General features: G+C 46.4%; 3 protein-coding genes across 3 annotated transcripts; 2 read left to right on the plus strand and 1 right to left on the minus strand.

Annotated features, from left to right (window-relative positions):
• The first annotated feature begins 1558 nt into the window (after positions 1-1558).
• Positions 1559-4008, plus strand: LOC124690141 (exocyst complex component EXO70A1-like). Its single transcript, XM_047223569.1, has one exon. The coding sequence runs from the start codon at positions 1559-1561 to the stop codon at positions 3557-3559; it is 2001 nt and encodes a 666-aa protein (XP_047079525.1). The 3' UTR covers positions 3560-4008.
• A 7715-nt stretch (positions 4009-11723) lies between these two features.
• LOC124692391 (eukaryotic translation initiation factor 5-like) lies at positions 11724-14932 on the minus strand. The gene is made up of 2 exons (XM_047225749.1): positions 14860-14932; positions 11724-13642 (listed from the first exon to the last, which is right to left on the minus strand). The coding sequence occupies exon 2, from the start codon at positions 13334-13336 to the stop codon at positions 11990-11992; it is 1347 nt and encodes a 448-aa protein (XP_047081705.1). The 5' UTR covers positions 13337-13642; positions 14860-14932; the 3' UTR covers positions 11724-11989.
• Positions 14933-17607: 2675 nt separating this feature from the next.
• Positions 17608-19440, plus strand: LOC124690142. Its single transcript, XM_047223570.1, has 2 exons — positions 17608-18012; positions 18213-19440. Exons 1-2 carry the CDS (start codon positions 17984-17986, stop codon positions 19438-19440), a joined length of 1257 nt encoding a protein of 418 aa, XP_047079526.1. The 5' UTR covers positions 17608-17983.
• The last annotated feature ends 2240 nt before the right edge of the window (positions 19441-21680 follow it).

A 21680-nucleotide genomic window follows, 5' to 3' on the forward strand; every position in this document is an offset into this window, starting at 1 on the left:
CCTCCGCCGCCGCCGCCGCCCTCTTCGCGGAGAGTTTTTTCTCCCTCTCCGCCCTGCCGCTTGTTTCGATCTGGCGCCGGAGCTCGTCCGCCGCCCACTGTGCGTTGGACACACCCGGCGGTCGCTCCTTCTTCGCCCGCGGCTTCCTCGACTTCGGCGGCATAGTGGTGGACGAGAAAGAGGGGGATGAGAAAGAGGAGAATGGAGATGCCTACACAAACTCGGTGGGAGAGAATGGGGATATGCAAGCAAATTGGAGGGAAATCGACAGGATTTGGCGGTCCAGCCGCCGACTACGAGGGTCCACACGACGTTTCGCGCCAAATTCTTTCGTCCGGAGTCCCCGAGCGCGCCTCGGGGGACCGGGGATGGCGTGGGCTCGCCGGATGGATGAAGGGTCAAATCCGGATGAAATCGAGGAACCGAGGGCGCGACTGGGCCGAATTTCGCCGTCCGGATGGGAAAAACGACGCCCGGGGGCCTCGTCGGGGAGACAAGTGGAGATGCTCTAAGATTCATGTGGCTATATATTTTATTACTTTTCTAAACTAAATAAACTAAACAAAAAACTGAGATTCAACTTATGGTTGAATAGTTAAGAGAACAGTGGTACCATCAAGGATCAAATCTCAGGTTTAAGTGAAATGCTTATTGAGGGTGAGACAACATTTTTCGTTGATGACGATGTGTCTGCGATGACTTTGTCAATCTTAAGTCCCGCCCCTCCCACCCAGCATTCACCTGCCGAAATGTTAGATCAAAGAAAAACTAGTACGAAAAACATTTCAATCGAAAAAGTCCCAAACATAGGCTAACTCTTGTCTAACTGGTACATACTTGCAATCCGCAACAACTACAACTACAATTCACAAAAAGACAAAAAAAATACAACTACAACAACAACACCACAATTCGAACAGCTGACACACTAAACGTGTGCAAAAATAAAGGAAAACCATCCTTTATTTTGAAACTCTTTTGATGAAATTTTTAACAACTAGAAATGTTCTTTTTGGGTGGGGGAAGCATATACACCTAAAAGCCGAATTGAATTTCTCCTGCCGTATGTCTAAATTTAGACCGAACAACATTTGTACTATTACACTAGCACTACACGTGTACTCCATCCCTAGTTACGCCAGCAAATTTGATAAGAACCGCGCGGTAAAGAAAAACAGATTTACCGCATGCGCCGTGCGTCAGCGAATAGAAAATCTTCTGCATCTGAGTCGTTGACGACAGCCGTCCGTCCTTTGGATCCTCTAAATCATCTGATGCCGGCATTTTTCCGATACATCCCGACGTGTCAGTGACTCAGAAAATTGGAGATTTGTAGCGCCGCCGTTCCCCTCCATTCTCCTTTCTTTCCCATCCAACCAGCGTCTTCTTCCTGGTGCCAACCTAAACCCCACTCTCTTTCCCCACCGAGAACGGCAAGCCGTTTGCAGCGAGAGCGGCGGAGAGCGCGTGGGCGGCGACGGGCATCACAGCTCTCAAGTTCATCTCCGCATTGCGCTCTCCCTCCGACCACCAGGTCCTCTCTCTCTCCCTCTCGGCGATGGATCAGGACGTCGACGACCGCGCGGCGGCGAGCCTGGCGGCGGCGGCGCGCTCTCTACGGGCCGGCCTGGACCGGTCCCGCGCGCTGGGGCACGCGCTGGCGCGCGCGGGTCCCCGTCTCGAGGAGATCCAGGCGGCGCTGCCAGCTCTCGAGGCAGCCGTGCGCCCGATCCGGGCGCCGATGGCCGAGCTCGCAGCAGCCGGCCCGCACATCGACCGCGCAGTCGGCCCCGCCGCCGCCGTGCTCAAGGTCTTCGACGCCGTGCACGGCCTCGAGCCGCCGCTCCTCGTCCAGGGCGGCGCGGGCGCGGGGGACCTCCCGGGGTACCTCGCCGTGCTCGCCCGCCTCGAGGAGGCCCTGGGGTTCCTCGCCAGCAACTGCGGCCTCGCCGCGCAGTGGCTGGCCGACATCGTCGAGTACCTCGGCGACCGCGACCTCGCCGACCCGCGCTTCCTCGCCGAGGTCGGCGTCGCGCTCCACGGTCTCCTCGCCGCCCCCTGCTCCGCCCACCTCGACGGCGGCCTCCTCGCCGCCGCGCTCGACGTGCTCCAGGCGGAGTTCCGCCGCCTCCTCGCCGACCACTCCGTCCCACTCTCTACAACCTCCACCGCCAAGTCCCGCGTCCCGGCCGCCGCCGTCCGCAAGCTCAGCCTGATCCTCGACCGCCTCCTAGCCAACGGCCGCCAAGAAACCTGCATCGCCCTCTACATCGACGCGCGCGGCTCAGTCGTGAGCGCCAGCCTCCGCGACCTCGGCCTCGACTACCTGCGCAGCCCGGCCGACGACGCGCAGGCGCTGGGCCCCGGAGTCGAGCTCTGGGGCCAGCATTTGGAGTTCGTGGTGCGCCGCCTCCTCGAGTCCGAGCGGCAGCTCTGCGTCAAGGTGTTCGGGGAGCAGCACAAAACCGATGCGTCCGCGTGCTTCACCGAGGTGGCGGCACGGGCCAGCGTTCTCGATTTCCTCAGCTTCGGCCGCGCGGCTGCGGACGCCAAGAAGGACCCCATCAAGCTCATGCGTCTGCTGGAGGTGTTCGATTCCCTGAACAAGCTGAGGATGGATTTCAACCGGCTGTTCGGTGGAAAGGCGTGCGCGGATATCCAGTGCCAGACGAGGGACCTCGTGAAGCTGTTGGTGGACGGCGCCGTGGAGATCTTCGAGGAGTTGCTCGTGCAGGTGGAGCTGCAGCGGCAGATGCCTCCCCCGGCCGATGGGGGTGTGCCGCGCCTGGTCACGTTTATTGTCGAGTACTGCAACCGGCTCCTCAGCGACAAGTACAGGCCCGTGCTTGCGCAGGTGCTCGCCATCCACCGCAGCTGGCGCAAGGAGGTCTTCACTGACAAGATGCTTGCTGCCGCGGTGCTCAACATTGTCAAGGCCCTTGAAGCCAACTTCAATGTTTGGTCGAGGGCGTACGGGAACAACACTCTGTCCTATATCTTCATGATGAACACTCGCTGGCATCTCTTTAAGCACGTCAAGGGTACTAAGCTAGCCGAGCTCTTGGGCGATGTGTGGATCAGGGACCATGAACAGTTCAAGGATTACTACATCACAATGTTTATGAGGGATAGCTGGGGGGCGCTTTCGCCGCTGCTCAACCGGGAGGGGCTCATCTTGTTCTCCAAGGGCCGGGCCACGGCAAAGGACCTCGTGAAGCAGCGTCTCAAAACCTTCAACGCGAGATTCGGTGAGATGTTCCACGAACAGTCTGCGTGGATTATACCAGACAAGGATTTGAGGAGGGAGACGTGTGACCATGTGATGCAGGCAATAGTTCCCCCTTACCGGAGCTACATGCAGAACTATGGTCCGCTTGTGGAGCAGGATGTAAGCGCTAGTAAGTATGTGAAGTACACCGTCGATGGTTTGGAAAAGATGCTTGGTGCACTCTTTGCTCCCCGTCCCAGGAGGTCTGGGAGCTTCCAGATCGGCCACTCCAATGGCAAGATGAGTAGTGCAATGACAGGATTGTATCGGAGTGCTTCCACAGTGAAATAATTCCGTTTGAAGCGCCAAGAGATTGCTTCTATTATTTATGAAATAACTGGAGAAAAATGAGAACAATTCGTTTTTCACCAGTCAGCAAGGCAAGGATGTATAATAACTGACCCTTGTTGAGGTCAGTGCTGGCATATGAACAATAAACCCTTCTTGATGGTGAACAGAAGACTATTGGAGTATTTCTTCCGCACCTATCTGTGATGTTGCCTAAGTTACCTTCTCCATTTTCTACCCTTCTTTCTGTGACTCTATTAGTATCCCTAGTACCATGTAGTCTGTTGTTCAGGAGCTTGTTTGGTGACTGGAGGATATCTAAATAGTTGCGGGGTGTATGTAAAATTGGTTGTAGTTTAGGAGGGTTGTAGACATTTTATCATTGTTCTATGGTGCTGCAAATTGAACCCTAGTATGCAATATATATGAAGAACTAGAGTTTACTGTCGCGAGTTTACTGGTTACTGTCATTTCCTTGTTTTCTCAGTGAAGAAGCTGGATGGTTTACCGAGATGGAGTAGTGCACACTCCCAAAGTCCCAATAGACACTGGACTTCCATATTAAAATGATGCAATCACAGTGCACCTTTGGCAGTTTATTTTACATGATGTTGTAAAGCCATCGTAAAATAAACTCTTCTTGATGGTGAACACTGAACAGAAGACTGCTGGAGTATTTCCTCCGCATATTTGAGATGTTACCGAAGTTACCTTCTCCTCCACTTTTTACTCTTATTTATGTGATTCTGTTAGCATCTCTAGTACCATGTAGTCTTTTGTTCAGGAACTTGTTTGGTGATGGGAGGATATCTAAATAGCTGTGGGTTTGTAAAATTGGCTGTAGTTCAGGAGAGTCGTACCCATTTTATCTTTGTTTCATGTGCTACAAATTGAGCTCTAGTATGCAATATATATGAAGAACTAGAGTTTGGTATACTGTCAGGAGCTAACTGGTTACTGTAATCTCCTCGTTTTCTCAGTGAAGAAGTTGGCTGGTTTACTTAGCTGGAGTAATGCATATCCTCAATGGACGCTGGACTTCCATATAAAATTAACGTGGTCACAGTGCATCTTTGGCAGTTTTTTTACATAGATGTTGCTGTCAAGGCATCATAGAATAGGCCAGAACATGCTGTTTTTTTTTTTTTTTGCCCAAAACTGACTTATTCTGGCCAAGTTTTTCGGGATAGGCTGAAACCAGCTATATGTTAGTGCTGACGTACATGGAGGACTAACTTTGATCTGTAGTGGCTTCTTCGCATATTTCATTCACGTCGAGTGGTGCGTGAAGGTTGTGATTCAGTAACTGGAGGTCCAGTACTAGTTTGCAAGTTGTTTTGATTGGTTGCTCATGATGCAGGACCAATTCCAAAAATTCAATGCGAGATCTGGAGAGACGTTTCATGAACAATCGACGTGGATTTTACCAGACAAAACTTGAGGAGGGAGACGTGCGACCTTGTGATGCAGACAATACTACTGCAATTGTCCCTGCTCACTGGGGCTGCATACAGAACTATGGGCCACTCGTGGAGCAGTGGAGCAAGATGTGGAGCGCTAGCAAGTATGTCAAATACTCAAGTACACCGTGATGCTCTGTCAAAGATGCTTGGTGCGCTCTTCATTCCCCTCGTGGAGCTACTCGTGGAGCAGGATGTGAGCACTACCAAGTATGTCAAATACTCAAGTACACCGTGATGATCTGTTAAAGATGCTTAGTGCGCTCTTCATTCCCCATCCCAAGGTAGCTGGGAGCTTCCAGATCAGGTACTCCAATGGCAGGATTGTATCGGAGTGCTTATGAAATAAATGGATAAGGGTGAACAATTCATTTTTCACCAGTCGGCAAGCAGCTCTGCCGCACTTGTGTGAGGTGTAATAATGGACCTGTGATGAGGGCAGTGCTGGCATATGAAGACTGAACTCTTCTTGATCGTGAACACAAGACTGCTGGAGTATTTCCTCTGCAAGTATTAGAGATGTTACCTAAAGGTTACCTTCTCCACTTCCTAAGTATTTTCCCGTGATTCTGTTAGTATCCCTAGTAACATGTAGTTTTTTGTTCAGGAGCTTGTTTGCTGACTGGAGGATATCCAAATAGCTGCAGGGTGTATGTAAAATTGGTTGTAGTTTAGGAGAGTTGTAGGCATTTTGTCATTGTTCCCTGTGCTGCAAATTGAGCTCTGGTATGCAATATATATGAGGAATTAGTGTTTGATATACCATCAGGCGCTAACTCATTTCCTTGTTTTCTCAGTGAAGAAGCTGAACTGCCATATAAAAATGATGCGAGCACACCTCATCCTTCGGCAGTTTCTTGTATACGATGTTGACAAAGGCATTGTAGAATAGACCAGAACTTGCTGTTGTTTTTTTTTGGCCCAAAAGGCAGGGTTGTATTGGAGTGCTTCCACAGCGAAATAAATCCAGTTGAAAAACCAGGAGTTGGTTCTAATATCGATGAAATAAACTGCCAAGTGATAACAATTCATTTTTCAACTGTTGGCAAGCAGCTGCGCCGCAGTGGATGTGAGGTGGAATAAATGATAAACCTACGATGAAGGCAGTGCTGGCATATGAACAATAAGCCCTTGTTGACGCTGGACAAAACAAGGAAGGAACAAGATGGAAACATTTTCCCCGGGTATATTTCAGTTGTTGCCTCCACTGTCAGTCCTTCTCTTTGGCATTGTATTTAGTACCGCCATAATCATTTCTGTAGCAAGTTTTCTGGGATTGGAGGATATCAAATCAGCTGCGTAATGTATGTAAAATTGCCTTTGTTTTTCAGGAAGGCTTTAGACATTTATCATTATCAGTTCTGTGTTCTACAAACTGAGCTCTAATGTGCGATGCATATGAAGATGAAGTATCGCCTGGAGCTGTCTGGTTACCATCAGTTCCTGGATTTATCTGTGAAGCAGTTCTTTGATTCTGTAAACTGGAGTACTTTTATATTCCCTGGTAGACACTGGACTTGCATAAAAACGGAAGCCATCAGGTGAAAGCTCCAGCTTTCTTTCTCATGCCACAAGACTCTTCATCTGCTTAATATGCTCATCTTCTTATTCAGCAGCACACTTCCGCAAGGCGCGGAACGAGATCAAAGGTATATGGAGTTCATCTCTGCCTTGTAGCTTCTCTGTTCTACGACAATAGCTTCTGGACTGACTTTCAAAAACTGTAGGAATAAGAAGAAACCGGAATTCATTTTAAAATCGTCATCGACATACAGTAATGATTAGGCAAACAAAACTAGGCCAGCAAGATAGAACGATCTCAGATCAGATGCCCTCGAGGAGGAGGCCCAGGATGTTGGCTATCTTGGTCACCCGAATATGATCCGACGGCTCAAAAGTTTTTCAACCCGCGGGTCTTGAGAGCCTGCAGCCAGCCGATCGAAACCCTCAAGTCCTCCAATTCTTTGCCTCCCTATGCCCTCCGTCACGTGGAAGCTGTCCGCCGCCACCTTGCGTGCGGCCGCCGTTCGCTCTGCCGCTGCAGCCCGGTCACACGCTGGAAGCGGCGCCGTCAAGCATCCTTCCTCTCGGTACCACCTCATCGGCGATCCCTCATTGGCAGGTAACCCCTCCCCTTGTCGAATTTCCCTACCAGTACAAAACTATGCACATCTATATAAATCCAAGTCCTTTCACAAAAAGAAAATCCAAGCCAGCTTATCTACATTTTTGCTTCTCATATAGCATGCCTACCCGCTGATCAAAGGTACACGCACGGTCGCACCCTCCCACCCATCCTCAACAGCGGGCACTCAGTTGGATGCCTCTTCAATTCGGACATGAGGTCAGAAAAGAAGGGGATGCCCTTTGAGAAGAAAGACCTCGAGTCTGAGGAAACCTTGTGGAGTTGTGGGCCTTGTACGCTCGGTGGCTGCACTACTTCAATCTGGCACGCCGGCAGTGTGGAAAGGGGCTATCGGTTCCAGATATTCAAGGAGAAAGTTGGTTTGCTCTGTAAAATCACAAGTGAGGACTTGACACTCAACCATCTCTGCGATGTTCGCATCGACGAGCTCTGCTCTCCGAAGCGTTTCCGTCACCGCCATTGATAGTCCATCAACTCTGCAGGATCAGGCCTATAAGTTGGAACCACTCTGTGCTCCAGACTTTCAGTGGTGTATTTGGTATAATAACTAGGATGCAGGTCTCTGAGGTATTTTCTGGATAATAATGTAGCGTACCCTTGGCTGAGCTTGTGTTTGTCAACATAATGCTAAGCTGCTTGATGTGTGGTGTTACCCTAAGCGTTTTTAAATGTGGGAGATATTTGATTTATCATATGATGCATGCAGCATCTACTGCTCGTTTGGCCAACACCTGGTACACCATGGGCCAGCAGGGGATCTAGCCCAGAAAACCTGAGAGGCCAGTACACTGAATCAGACCAAAATGTGATGTTTTTGGGCCGAATTTTACTGGTATATAGGCTTACATCTCTCTGGGCTGGGCAGACCATGGCGGCAATCCCTATTCTCCGCTCAACGCGGGAGGGAGCGGTTGCTCCGCTCAGAGCGGGATGGAGTTGGGCCGGCCCATTAGCGACTGAATTGGGTTTCCTTTGTTTTTTTCTTCAGTTTTTTCATTTTCTACTGGTTTTTCATTTGGTTCTGCTGGTTTTTTTCCAGTTTTTTTGTTTTGCCGATTGGTTTTTTCCAAATTTTTCAAAATTTGAACTTTTTCGAATTTGAACGTTTTTTAAGTTTGAACATTTTTAGATTTGAACTTTTTAAAATTTGAACAAATTTTAAGTTTAAACAATTTTTATTTTGAACACTTTTAGATATGAACATTTTTCGCGTTTGAACGATTTTCAGATTTGATCTTTTTTTGAATTTTTTTAATCTTACCAATTATCAAATTTGAACATTTTTAAAATTTGAACAGTTTCAATTTGAACATTTTTCAAATATGAACAATTTTCAAATGTGAACAATTTTCTAGTTTGAACATTTTCATAGTCTCAACAATTTCTAAATTCGAACATTTATTTAAAATTTTAATATTACAGAAAAAACACTAGAAAACAATAACGATAGTATCCACCGATTTCAGTCCCGACCGACCTGAGGTCGAGCAACCACGAAGCTAATGGGCCGGCCCAGGTCGTATTCCTTGAGCGATTTGGCCCCTTTGCATCGCTTAAAGCGATGTATAGGAGCACCCGACCATGGTCCAGTTTTGCTCCAATATAGGTCCGCAACTGTCATGGACATGGGTGTGTTCGGATACTTGCAATCTTTTCATGAATCAGGAGAACATGACTTCCAGGAAGCTGCGTGTGGAAATGCAACATCTAATTTACGTTGTGCATCTAAATTAGTTGCTAGCAGTTTCTTTCAAAATCATAGGAGAAGACTAGCCCACGCCGATTGGTTTCTCATATATTATGTATGTTTAATCGATTGTTGTTTGGTTACCAGCCGTTTCCATGATACGTAACCATTGGTGAGAGCTTACCCAGCAAAGAAACGCTACCTACAATGAATGCGTTTGACGAAACATCAATCACGCGGCGACTAATATGTAACACATAATCTGACATAGTTATAGAAGTGATTACGGTATTGCATCTCGAGTACACGAACAATTTCTTGTGATGCAACACAAGTTCATCAGTTGAGGGGTTAGTACATACCACCTTGCAATATATACAGACTTGGCATCAGTTTTCATCAAATCTATCTACTCCCAAAATATGCATCATCATTATGGTGTTCATCATCATCACCAGAACAAATGCCCCATGCGCGGGCTCCTCAAAGGTAATACTTCCTCTTGAAGGAAGTAAACCAGCTCATCATGCTCTCAGGACTCATCGCAAGATACCTGGTGATATGTGCCTTGTGCTCCACGAGGTGGCTGAGAGTACGATGGATCATTGTCGGCGATATGGGTGTAGCATGATCAGCAAAGATAATCTTCATCAGACGATAGTTCTCTATGGGCTTGTTAATCCTTCAGGTTATCCTACAAGCAAGAAGTTATTAGTTGTTTGTCATGTGCTAGCTTACGACTTACAAATGTACTAAAAGTAGTGCTGCATTGATCTAATTTTGATGTGGACAAAGTAGACATCGTCCTCCATCACGATAGTTAATGTCTCTCAACCCAGCGTACATCCGCAAGCCTTTTCAGCTTGAGGATATGAACCCACCTTTATCTCCAATGCCTCAGATGGTTGTACATCTATGACGTGTCAACTTCACGCCCACAGAACTTGAGAACAACCTCTGCAACAATTTTAAGTTCCTTCAGTCTGAATCCCTTATCCAGGGGTGGGAGGGGGGCATTATGTTCCTCTTCTGAATTGGGTTGTACCTATCAGGCACTGGCATATATTGAACCGGCACCGCCGGTAGCAGTGAGTTCGCCGACAGATCAGGCGAGTTCATATTGTCCTACGGCACAATCAAAGCACCAGAGTACAAAAAAATGTTAAGTAATCTACTTCTAACAGGCTTACAAGCTATGTGAAGATGAATAATGGCAGACTGTGAAGCTTGCACTTTGTTGTATGCTTCCATGTATAAATGCAAAGCTGGTACTAGAAGCAAAACTACACATTGTGGAATCAATTTTTGTACCAATCATTGCGCTTATACATGGACTACACAATAATTAAGATCACACAACGCATCCAACACACAGTCAGAACACCATCGGGAGTGGCATGCGGCACCAGCTCAGCACATTCGAGGCGCTGGAGCTCGTCGCGCGCGCGTACAACGCCTTGGCTTGGAGGTACCACCGGCCCAAGTCCAAGCTCAATTTCCCCGACATTAACAACCGCGAGGAGGCGGAGTTCCTCAATCCCAAAATGCGGATAGTGTCTCATAAGGAGAAGACTGCCTCATCGTGCAGCAGCATGTGGCCCGTGAGAGTGATGAGGTGGTAATGGCGAGGTTCACCGAGGCAAATCTTCAAGTTGTGCATGCGGATTGTGAATTCTTTGTGGAGGGATGCGAGGAGGAACAAGACATACGAGACTAACCCCACAATGATCAAGGTTGATTTAGGCGATGACTCTGACAGCGTTAAGTGGGATGAACTTTATGATACTGATGATGACTGATAAGTACTAGAACTTCATTCGTCTGGTAATAAGGTTACTACCTTTGTCCGGAACCAGATCCTCCAAGGTAGAGGAGAAAAGTCAGGTAAACGTAGAAGAAAAATTAGGAAAGAGACCGTCATAATTTTGATTGTAAGTAATTATTGTAAACGGATATAATTTACATATATTATGCAAGTTAATTTAGATTAAATTAAACTTAATCATACAGATGTGGAGAAGTAAAGTTAGGGAGACGTAGCTTACCTAACAGGAAAAAACAGATCAAATTAGACTTCTCCACGTTAGAGGATCTCCTTCCACTTTGCCCTACATGGTGTTTGTAGTTTGCATTTTTTTTACAAGTTTCAACAACGACAGGAATTTTTTTGGTTCCCTATAAGCTACTCTTTGGTACCGAAAAATGTTCTAATGAAAAAGGTTTTGAGGTGCGAAAATACGGTGGTGCACTCGGGTGCACCATACCCTGATATGAAAAAAACATTCGAATAACCCTATTTAAATGTGTCAAAAATTTTGAAATAATTCACACACGTACATTTCACCATGCTACTTACTCGTGTAAATTTTCAAAAAAAAATTCGAATTTTTCTAACCAACACAAAAAAGAGAAGATATAGTTTCGCTATATTGTGAATAGTACGTGTATACTGCTATATTGTGAACAGTACATCTTGTTATTTTTGTGTAGGCTACGAAACTTAATATTTTAGTTCCCGGTTTGACGTATCCATGTCTGTATACATTCCCTACCAATCCAATTTACGACACAATTTTTTTGTAAATTTCTGACGTGTTTTTAATATAGGGTGCGCACGCACCTGAGAGCCAAAAGTGCGCGTCATTTTGAGGTGCCCTTATTTGTCAACCTTGTCAACATATTGCATTGCATTGGTCACATGGATCGATCACGGTCACGGATCAACTGCACTGCAGTAGACCTTGAAGGCATCTCAAAACAAAGAAAGAGAGAGATCTCAAAAAAGAAAAAGAGCAGCGCAACAAGATGGAGCATACAAATGTATTGGGTAGCAGCAGAAATGTAAAATTCACAATGCATGCAACAAACATCACATCAGATCACAAAGTAATTTATTGAAACATACTCCAGAGATCACACAGTATAGTTTGAACTGACTCGAAAGATAACCAACAAGTAAAGAACAGACACACCAGATGCAACAGAACACATAATGTTTTCAAGACTCGACACAGAACCAAACGACAACTCTGAGTTTGAACAACGACGCAGACACACAACACTTCAAGCACTGACAACAACTGTCACTTCAACTTCTATCAAAGAACAAACTTGAAACAAGTAGTGGGTGGTAGGCCTCTTCACTCCTCGTCAGATTCAGCACTCTGGAGCCACTCCACAACCGGCTTGGCCTTCTCCACGACCTCAGAGTCCTTGCCAGCAGCAACAGCTTCATTGTACCACTGCACAATGGTGTCTTCCTCCAGGACGTCTCCATCGTAGAGGAACTTCAGGACAACAGGCAGCTCCTTGAGGGCCTCAGCGCTGCACTTGCCGCAGAATGCCTCAATAGCCTGGAGCAGGAACATCTGTGCAGCTTCATCAGGCACAGCAGCAGCAAGGTACTTCTTGTTCTTCATAACGTCCTTGGCAAACCCCTTGCTGGCACCATGGAAGAGTGCCTCAAAGAGAGCACTCATCACATCCTTCTGGGGTAGGGTTGAGGAGGAAAGCAGACCCTTGAGCTGAGCTGCTGTGGCAGCGTTGCCCAGGTTTGTCTTGATCTCTGCAACCAGTTCATCATAAGGAGTGGGTTTGGCAACAGCGTGGTTGCCATTGGGTTTATCTTCAGTCTTTGCTGTCCCATTGGCACTGCCTGCCTGTTTCTTCTTCTTCTCTGTCTCTTCAGTGGCAAGCATAACCATCTCAGCGGTCGCTGCACTCAGCTGCTCCTGCATGCGCTTTCTCGCAGCCTCTGCTGAGGTGTCAGTAGCCCACTCCACATCATCATCATCCTCATCATCATCTGCAGCAACTCTGAAGTCAGCGTCTCCACTGTGAGTTGGTGAGGTTGCATGTTCTTCATCAGAGCCAGCACCCTTTTTCTTTGTAGCACCTTTGGCTGCACCCTCCTTTGAGGAAGCACCTTTCTTCTTTGCATCCTTCTTGAGCTTCTTCATCTCCTCATCAGCTGCCTCACCTTCTTTCATCCGCTCCTTCTCAGCTCTTCGCATAGCTTTCTTGTCTTTGCCTCCCTTCTTCGCTTCTGGCGGGTTCTTCAGGATGAATGTTGTGAGCTTGTCCCTCATGTCCACATCCGAGAGGAAGCCACAGGCAGCACATTTCAGAGTTATCATCTCTTTCTTGGAAATGAGGACCTCAGTCTCAGGATTGCCACAACCATAACACTGGACATACTTCTTGATGAAGTTCTCAAGAAGCCCAGCCAGCTTTGAAGTGTCATGAGCACCATTAACCAAGGAGATTCCCGTCTTCTCATCAAATTTTGACTGTGCCCCAAGCTCACATCCAAAGTACTTGGTTGTGTATGAAGCAGGCCTGGCAAGTGCTTTTGCAATATCAACCATGTTGACGATATTTGTCTTGATGCCATTACCACGGCCTTCTATCTTGGTCAACATTCTGGGCATCTTGTACCTGTAGAAGGCATCATCCTTGTTGGATGCACCAATGTTTTGCAGCGCCATCTTGACTCAAGCTTTCTGCAGCAGATGCTATCAGATGTAGCGAAGTTCAGGAGCGAGAGTAGCTGCTGGTCCCTGAAGAAAACTGAGCTGGCTTTCTGCAGCAAGTGAACTCTCAGAACCAGAGAACCCAGTAGTCTCTTGATGCATACAGGGGAGCACAAACTTGTGCCTTTTTCTCGTTGTACGAGAATACTCTCCCAGCAATCCAACTGATCCCAAATATACCGATGCTTGTTCAGACATAAAAGAAGCTTCACCTTCCAAGAACTCCACTTTGTCAGATTGCAGCAGAACTGATGCTGCTATCTGGATTGAAACAAATCAAACATCAGTGATCTATATTATCATGTAAAGGTGATAATACCAGAAACAAAGTGAATGATAGGTAATATAATAAATGCAGAAAGGGACAACATTATTGAAGTACCAATTCATTGATCACCAGAAACAGGTTGAACTAAACGTCATGGGAGAATAGAGGCAACCATATTAAACAAACATATCAGCTTCCAAATAAACATAGCGACTAATTGAACATCATTGAATAAAGGGAACTAGCAAATTGAACAATGTAATCAGCAGGTAAGTAAACATTCTAGACATCACATGAGTGTCGATTCATTTACCACCAGTCACTGGTTGAACTAAACATCATGGCAGAATAGAGGCACCCGAATTAAACAAACATATCAGAAGCCAAATAAACATAGCAACTAATTAAGCATCACTGAATAAAGGGAGCCAGCGACTTGAACAATGTAATCGGCAGCTAAGCAAACATTCTAGACAGCACATGAGTGAACCAACATAACAAAATCAAAATCGAATATAAAACTTATCCAGTATGCAGTTATAGACAGCTATGCACGCACCCCCCACCTTCCTGCTCGTACACAAATGGCTCAACCAAAAGCATCCCATCATTACATTTCATTCAATTTATATTGAGCGAGTGAAATCAGTACATGTTGCATCATGCTCGGAAGAATCTAGTTGGCTCTACAGCTAAGCTCACCAACAAAATAAGTAGCATGTGACGAGGGCGGTATCTGAGAGTGCAGACGCAGCTGGCAACAAGATAACGAAACAACGACACTATATTCATTGAAAGGGCCGTTCATCTAATCTGGCCCCACGCTATTACTCAAAACGGACAGGACTGAATCATGCTCAAAACTACCATCCAACGAGATCAAATCGAACATTCCGTAACTATAAGCAGATGTACTCCAATTCAACCGATACAGTACCACGATTTCGACCGAACTGGAACAACAAGTCAACACCACCACGCAATCCCAATCGAGAACCGAACCCTAAATGTCGAGCACAGATTCACCCAAACCCTAGTTGACGCCGCATCCACCAAAACCAGCCGCACCCTACCCAAACACCTTCTAACCCGCGAGCGCATCCAGATCGGATCCTCCCACCTACCGCATCGATCGGTTCCGCACAAATCGAATCGAGACCGACGACGACGACGAAACCCAAGGGGGCGGGGGACGGGCGCGAGTTCTCACCTCCGGTTGGGGGGGATTACGCTGAATCCGATCGGAGAGTCTGCGGGCGGCGGCGGCGGCGGCGGCGGCGAGGCGACGGAGTGGTTGGGGGGAGGAAGGTGAGGCGGGCGCGTTTTATAGGCCGGGGGCAGAGGAGTAAAGGAGGCTCCTAGGGCTGCCGTCCCGGGCTCGCCCTCTCCCACCGCTTTTTTTTTCGATTTTTTTTGGGTTTGTGCATCGTGTCATGCTCTGGCCTTTTCGTCTGGTTCCTCAACGGCTTTCCGCGTACACAAAAAATATTAGGATAACTGATGATGAAGAAAAGTACTCGGCACGAAACGATCAAGCGAAAATCGTCGAAATTTCTGTGGACGCAGTGCTGCGTGGACATATCTTGTTTCAGGTCCGACTTGGTTCAATCCCATTTCAGTCTGGACCTTAGCAAATTTCACATCCATACTGATTCGCTCGTTTGGGGATCAAGGCTGTGTAAAACATCACGGTTTGAAATATTTTAATGTGTTTCGTTATGACTAGAAATCAAGGTATTATAATGGTTCCATATCTCTCAAAACATGCTATGTTTGGAGTATTGGAGAAACAACTCCATACAGTAAATAATATGGTTGTGTGGTACTAAACCTTGTTGCCAAACTAGGTAGAAGTCTTCTACTATCACGCCTAATTTTTATTGTTGTTATAGAAATAACAAATAACAATGGAGTATGGGTGTCCTTTCCTACGGAGTAGTGAAGCAGACGCCGACAGCTTTTATAGTAAAGATTGGCATACACTAACAAGTTAGCACAACGATGTTTTTCTTGGATATGCTTCGTCGTTTCGTTGGATAACAACTTAGTTCTACGCAACGATGGCATCAAGGAACCTTCATAGAAGGCGTGGGTCGTGCACGCCTTCTCAAGGCCGACTTCAAGAGACTTTTACTCAACGCCAATATGTGCCACGCAAGACTTCTAGAATTCGACTCTAGGTTCCCCGAACGTGTCTCGGAGCTCCTGTGTCCTCACATCCAAGTGGGGGATGGTGGACTACATGGCCATTGTGGCTTATTTATAGGCTATGGAGAAGGTGTGATGTATAGTGTATGTTAGACTGGCCCATAATTTCCTCCACTTAGTGGGCTTCTTTTCCTTCCTTTTACCTTCCTCATTTTTTTGACTTGTTGACCATGAGTTGTTGTTTGGATTTTATTCGACTTGTCTTGTTTGTCGACTTCCCACTTGGTTGCCACATGATATTGGATGGGAAAGTTGTGGAGATTACTCAAGTGTGAGGCATTTGTGACGATTTCTTGGGAGCCTCCAATAAAGTTGTAGAGATTGCCCAAGCTTTGTGACCGCCCTCAAGGGTCCCTTGTCGGATCAAGGACTTCCATTTTGGTGGGAAGGCTCGAGGCAAATCGGTGAGACCTTCGTGGCGTTTGGGGAGCCTTGTGCCTCCACACCACTCCAACAAAGAGTAGCACTCGCAAGAGTGTAAACTTCGGGATACATTGATGTCTCCGCGTGTCTCGATTATTCCTATACCCGAGCTCTTTACTTATGTACTTCACTCTGTGATAGCCTTCGTGCTTCAAGGTACTTATCGTGTTGTCACATAGTTGCTTGTCTTTCTCAGCATAAGTTGTTGGTGCACATATGTGAACCATAGTTATATTGCTTTTGGGCTTGACAAACTGAACGCTAGTTTTATTATGCATTTGTTCAACCCAATATCATAAAAGTTTTAAACCTCATATTCACCCCTCCCCCTCTAGGTGGTATTTGTGTCCTTTCACAAGGCGAGGAACGTCGAGTCTCCTTGTGGCATGCCAACCAAGGAGTCGACCGGTGTTACGGATATGAGGCTTCACGAGGGTGAGCGACGTGGTGAGGCTTGAGTGCGATGTTGGGACTTTGCATTGTACTATGATGATGAAGTTGAATGGTGGTGTTCGACTCCAGGACTCAATAGGAGCGGCGTGGCATTGATGGATTGGAACGACGTCACACATAGAGGTTTGCGAAGGTGAGCCACACTATGTGCGTCATGGAGGTAATGGTTCCAAACGACGTTGTGGATTCGAGGCTTGACGAAGGGAAGAACTCTCGTGGCACGCCACGGTGTATGTTGGCGATAAAGTCGAACAACCTCGCTGATATGAGTCTCGGTGAAGGTGACGGTGTCATTGCTTTGAGAGATTGAGCCAATTGTTGGTCAAAGCCTTGTCATAGTGAAACAAAAATACGTCTTACTTTTAAATACATGATGAGTAGTGCAATACCAAAGTTATGCACATGCCGTGGGGCTCACGGCCCCCAACTTTTATGAGATTACCGAAGGAAACTAACCCTAAGGTTTAAAATAGAATATTTTAAGCCTTTTTCCCCGGACAATGATGTTTTGTGTTTTGCCACTAGAGATCCTTGCAAGCTCCGCTAGTGGAGTAGTACACATGTGTGGTATATGAATGGAAAATTCTATAAAAAAACATGAATAGGGATATCCATGTATTTCTCTTTTTTTCTATAGAATATAGCTAGATCATTGTAGGATTTTTGTAGGTCTGATTTTTTTTTGAGAATCCTTTTGTAGGTCTGATGATTTTCAGGTTGAATACTAGCAAGAAACATAATATGGGCCCTCCTAGTTGGACCTTGATTGCTCTACCGGGCTGAACTAGTAGATGTGGCTTAGCTGACACTGCCAAGCGGAAAAACACATATTTCTGGTCCACACTAGGAAAGAAACTCCACTAGGCAGTGCTGCTCCAGTCACACTGCGCAGGAAACTCCGCCCTGCGCAAGTGCTGCTCGAGTCACAGGCAAGAAACTCTGCCCCACTCACACTACGCAATAGCAACGCCCGATCGGAAGAAGAAATGAGGAGCGCCGAGATTTCGCCGGCGATCGCAGTCGCTCGTCTCCGGCACTGACCGACGCTCCTTCTCCCCCCGTTCAGTTTGATGGAGTTTTGATGTGAGCTCTCTCCTTCCTCATCTCTCCCAATCGAGTATTTTTGTTTCATTTCTTCTGAACCTTATCTGCATTTACTTTTGTTGGGCAGTTGTCACCGTCAGCGGCGAGATCCATTATTCCGTCTTCCGATTCTCCAACTGACGGATCCCGCCGAGATTCCTCACCTGATGGATCTTGCTGAGATTCTTGTCCAACGGTGAGATCCGCCATCCCATTTCGATTCTCTCCCCAAGACGGCGAGATCCATTATGTGATTTATGTCATCCATTCCAAGATGGACGGATGAGTGTTCCAAAATGCGCCTCCGATTACCTTGTTTTGCATACCACATTGGAGAAATCAGTCCATAGCTTTGACCCCGATCTGAATTCCTCTGTCGCTTGATCGATTTCGCAGTGCCGATCGCCGGGAGGAACCATGTGCGGATGGCGGCGAGGCGCAGCCGCATCCGCCGCTGCCGCTGTCTGTATCCAAGGTGATCGACGACGACAACCTCCTGCCCCTGATAATCGTCCGCGTCGGCTTCCCCACAAGCCTCCTCCGCGCCGCCCTCGTCTGCAAGCGCTGGCTCGGCGTCGCCGCCGACCCGGCCTTCCTCCGCGGCTTCCGCAAGCTGAACCCTCCAGCCCTCCTCGGGTTCTGCGTCGACACCTTCACACTCGGCGTGCCATACCAGGCGATCCGCACACGCTTCATCCCCATGCTTCCACTACCGCCGGAGCTCGCCGCCGTTGCGCGCCACCTGGAAGCCTACGAGAAACAAGAAAGGGACACCCAGCGGAGCGCCGACGCCTTCATCAGCGGCTTCTGGAATCACATATCCACAGAGAGAGGCATGGCGAGCCTCCTCCTACCCCCGGCCCCAACCGACCAGGACCAGTTCGACGGCTCCTTCCTGTCCTCGTTCTTCATCTGCCTGCACTCCAACGGACAAGTCCACGGCCTGTCGCACGTCTACTCCTCGGTGGAGGCCAACAGGCGGAAGCGCAGGTTCTGCACCATGAACATGTACACGCTGCAGGACGGTTCCTGGCAGATGCGCACCTCGGCCGCGACGCAGCTCAGCTACGCGAGGCTGGACATAGAGCCCCTGCTCGTCGACGGCAAGGTGTACATGAGGAGGGCCGACGAGGGCGACATCCTCGTGCTGGATTTGAAGGGCTCGAGTTTCTCCACGGTTCCGCTTCCGGAAGGAGTGGAGTATCTCAATGAAAACACCATGCTGTCTCGGGCCGATGATGATTCCAAGGTTTATCTCATGCATTTGATGAAGCTTCAGCTTCGCATCTGGCTCCGCGATGGAGACAGCTGGTTGCTGGTGGATACCATATGTTTGCGTCAGTTGTGCGATGTCCCGAGCATGTTGGATGCCACGGATGAGGATGGGCATAGTAATGCTATTATCAGGGTAAGCCAGTTGGGGGACAGTGATGAGTTTGTGTTCTTGAAGATTGGTCAGTGTGCGCTCTACTTGGACATCAAGCGCAGGGTGCTGCGTAAAGTGTATGAGGCGACGGAAGAGAATCAACGTCTGTGTTATATCCACCCTTTTAGGATGATCTGGCCTCCCGTGTTTCCTGCACTTAAGGACGATGATCCTGCAAGGTTTGTCTTTGGCCTTTGAATGTTATATCTGTACATTGTTGTTGTTGTCGACGCTACGAACTCATGCCATGTGCGCATTATGTTAACTAGATTTAGATGTGCGCCTTGGCGCACGGTCCCGTGAAATTCGTACCAATTAAGAGTTCAGAACCACCATCATCTCTATCGATCATAATTTCGGAGCAACTATCTTCTCTTGAAGAGGTGAATATATGTACAATTGTCATAAAGATAAAAGTTTTAGCCCTACTATGTAGCGACTAATCCATCATATTTCCAGAATTATCCATCTTACATTAACCACGTCCTGCAGTCGAGCAAAATATCACATGGCATTTTTCTACATAAGGAAGCCATGTTTCAACCAATGTAATAGGTGCAGCAAAAAAGAAAGCGAGCCATCAAACATCCAAAGAGAGTACATGTTCTTAGTAAAAATAGGTATATTAGAACTGCTTTCCGAAGCAAAAAACAGGTTCTAATCTAAAGAGTGTACACATCTTCTCATAATTACTCATCACTGGTCCACAACTTCAAATTGTATGTAAACAATATCACATGATATCATCAGTTTGATATTTGTCTCCTATTTGTCTCCTTACTTACCTGATTGCTGATCCTGGAGCAACTCTAACGACAATCTACATATATTAATACAGAAAATGTAAGACAGCCAGTCCTGCAATTCTTAATGGGTGGAGAAAATAATAACTTGGGAACACATTTGAAGGAGCATTTCTATATTTGGTGATGACAGAACAAATTCCAGTGGTACACCAAATTTGTGAGGCATCTTCTAGATTTGGTCACTGAGAAAGGGATGAATCATATAACAATGTGCAACATAGGGAGCAAGTTTTTTCATGAACATAACGTACAAATCAGAAACGATTCTAGCATAAACAACTAAGCATATATTACCAGGAGACTAAAATTATACTTGTACTATGGCAAGTGCCACAGTTCAGTCTGCTTGCACATGCGTAGTTATCAGTTATGATACATTGTCACATTCTTTAGTGAATATTGAGAAACCATCTTTTAATCCATAGGCATTTGCACAAACATCGTATGTGCACATGTAGCCTGCAGTAGTGGAGAAAAATGTTGCAAATCATTGGTAAAGTTATGAAGACATATTTAAGGAAGGGGGTGGGAAGCTAAGGTAAGGAAGACTGCTGTGTGACCTCGGCTGCAGAGTGTAGTAGAAAATGTTTAACACACACACATAGATAGATACACATATATATATATATTGAACCTGAAAATTAGAGGCAGGAGGGCTGGCCGATATGTTGTTGGCCGGCATCTTCAGTGATGAAGACTGTAGAACTGCCTTGTCGTCCCGCGCTCCACCATGTATGTACGAATAAATGTTGCAAAAAATGCAAAGAAAAGTTTAAGTATACTTCAGATTTAAGCAGAAAAAGAAAAACAATCACATAAGTATTTGTTCCCAATATCAAGAAAAGGATATAATACCAATTAATATTTCATTCATCCCTGGACTATTTTGGCTACATCAAAGCGGTGTAAGTCACAACAACTACATTTGAAAACTGTGTGCAGAAATCGTACATGATCTAGAAGGTTACATGATTGTGAGTAAAAAAAAAGAACCAAATATGAGAAATAAGCAGGTTCCTTTTTTTCCCTAGCCGTCATGATCAACATAGTCTATAAATAGATGTACACTAAGCACAATTTATTCATCACCTCTGAAAGTCTATGCATTTATTTACTTCCCCACCTCTCTCTCTCTCTCTCAAAGTCTCACATCAACACGACACTACCGACTGCCATTGTGTGATGACAGTATAACTGAAACCATGCGTGTTCATATGTCCATAATCTAAGAAGAGCATGGGAAGTCGTCCATGCAGGTATGAGCACCTGATGAAAAATGATACTTGGACTAAAAGTTCCTTTTCTTCATTGACATCAGAGATCAGAGAGAAAGGATATAATACCAATTAATATTTCATTCATCCCTGGACTATTTTGGCTACATCAAAGCGATGTAAGTCACAACAACTACATTTAAAAACTGTGTGCAGAAATTGTACATGACCTAGAAGGTTACATGATTGTGAGTAAAAAAAGAACCAAATATGAGAAATATGAGCCAAACCAAGAATTTGGTTCAGGTTTACAGAAAACAAATATTAGAGAATCGATTAAATCTAGCATTGGATCACTTCTGCAAAATATTATACAACTAACACTCAATTGTTCTGTGGAGAGTAGCAAAAGTAAGGA

Source organism: Lolium rigidum, chromosome 2 (genome assembly GCF_022539505.1).
Source record: "Lolium rigidum isolate FL_2022 chromosome 2, APGP_CSIRO_Lrig_0.1, whole genome shotgun sequence".
NCBI classification, from domain to species: Eukaryota; Viridiplantae; Streptophyta; class Magnoliopsida; order Poales; family Poaceae; genus Lolium; species Lolium rigidum.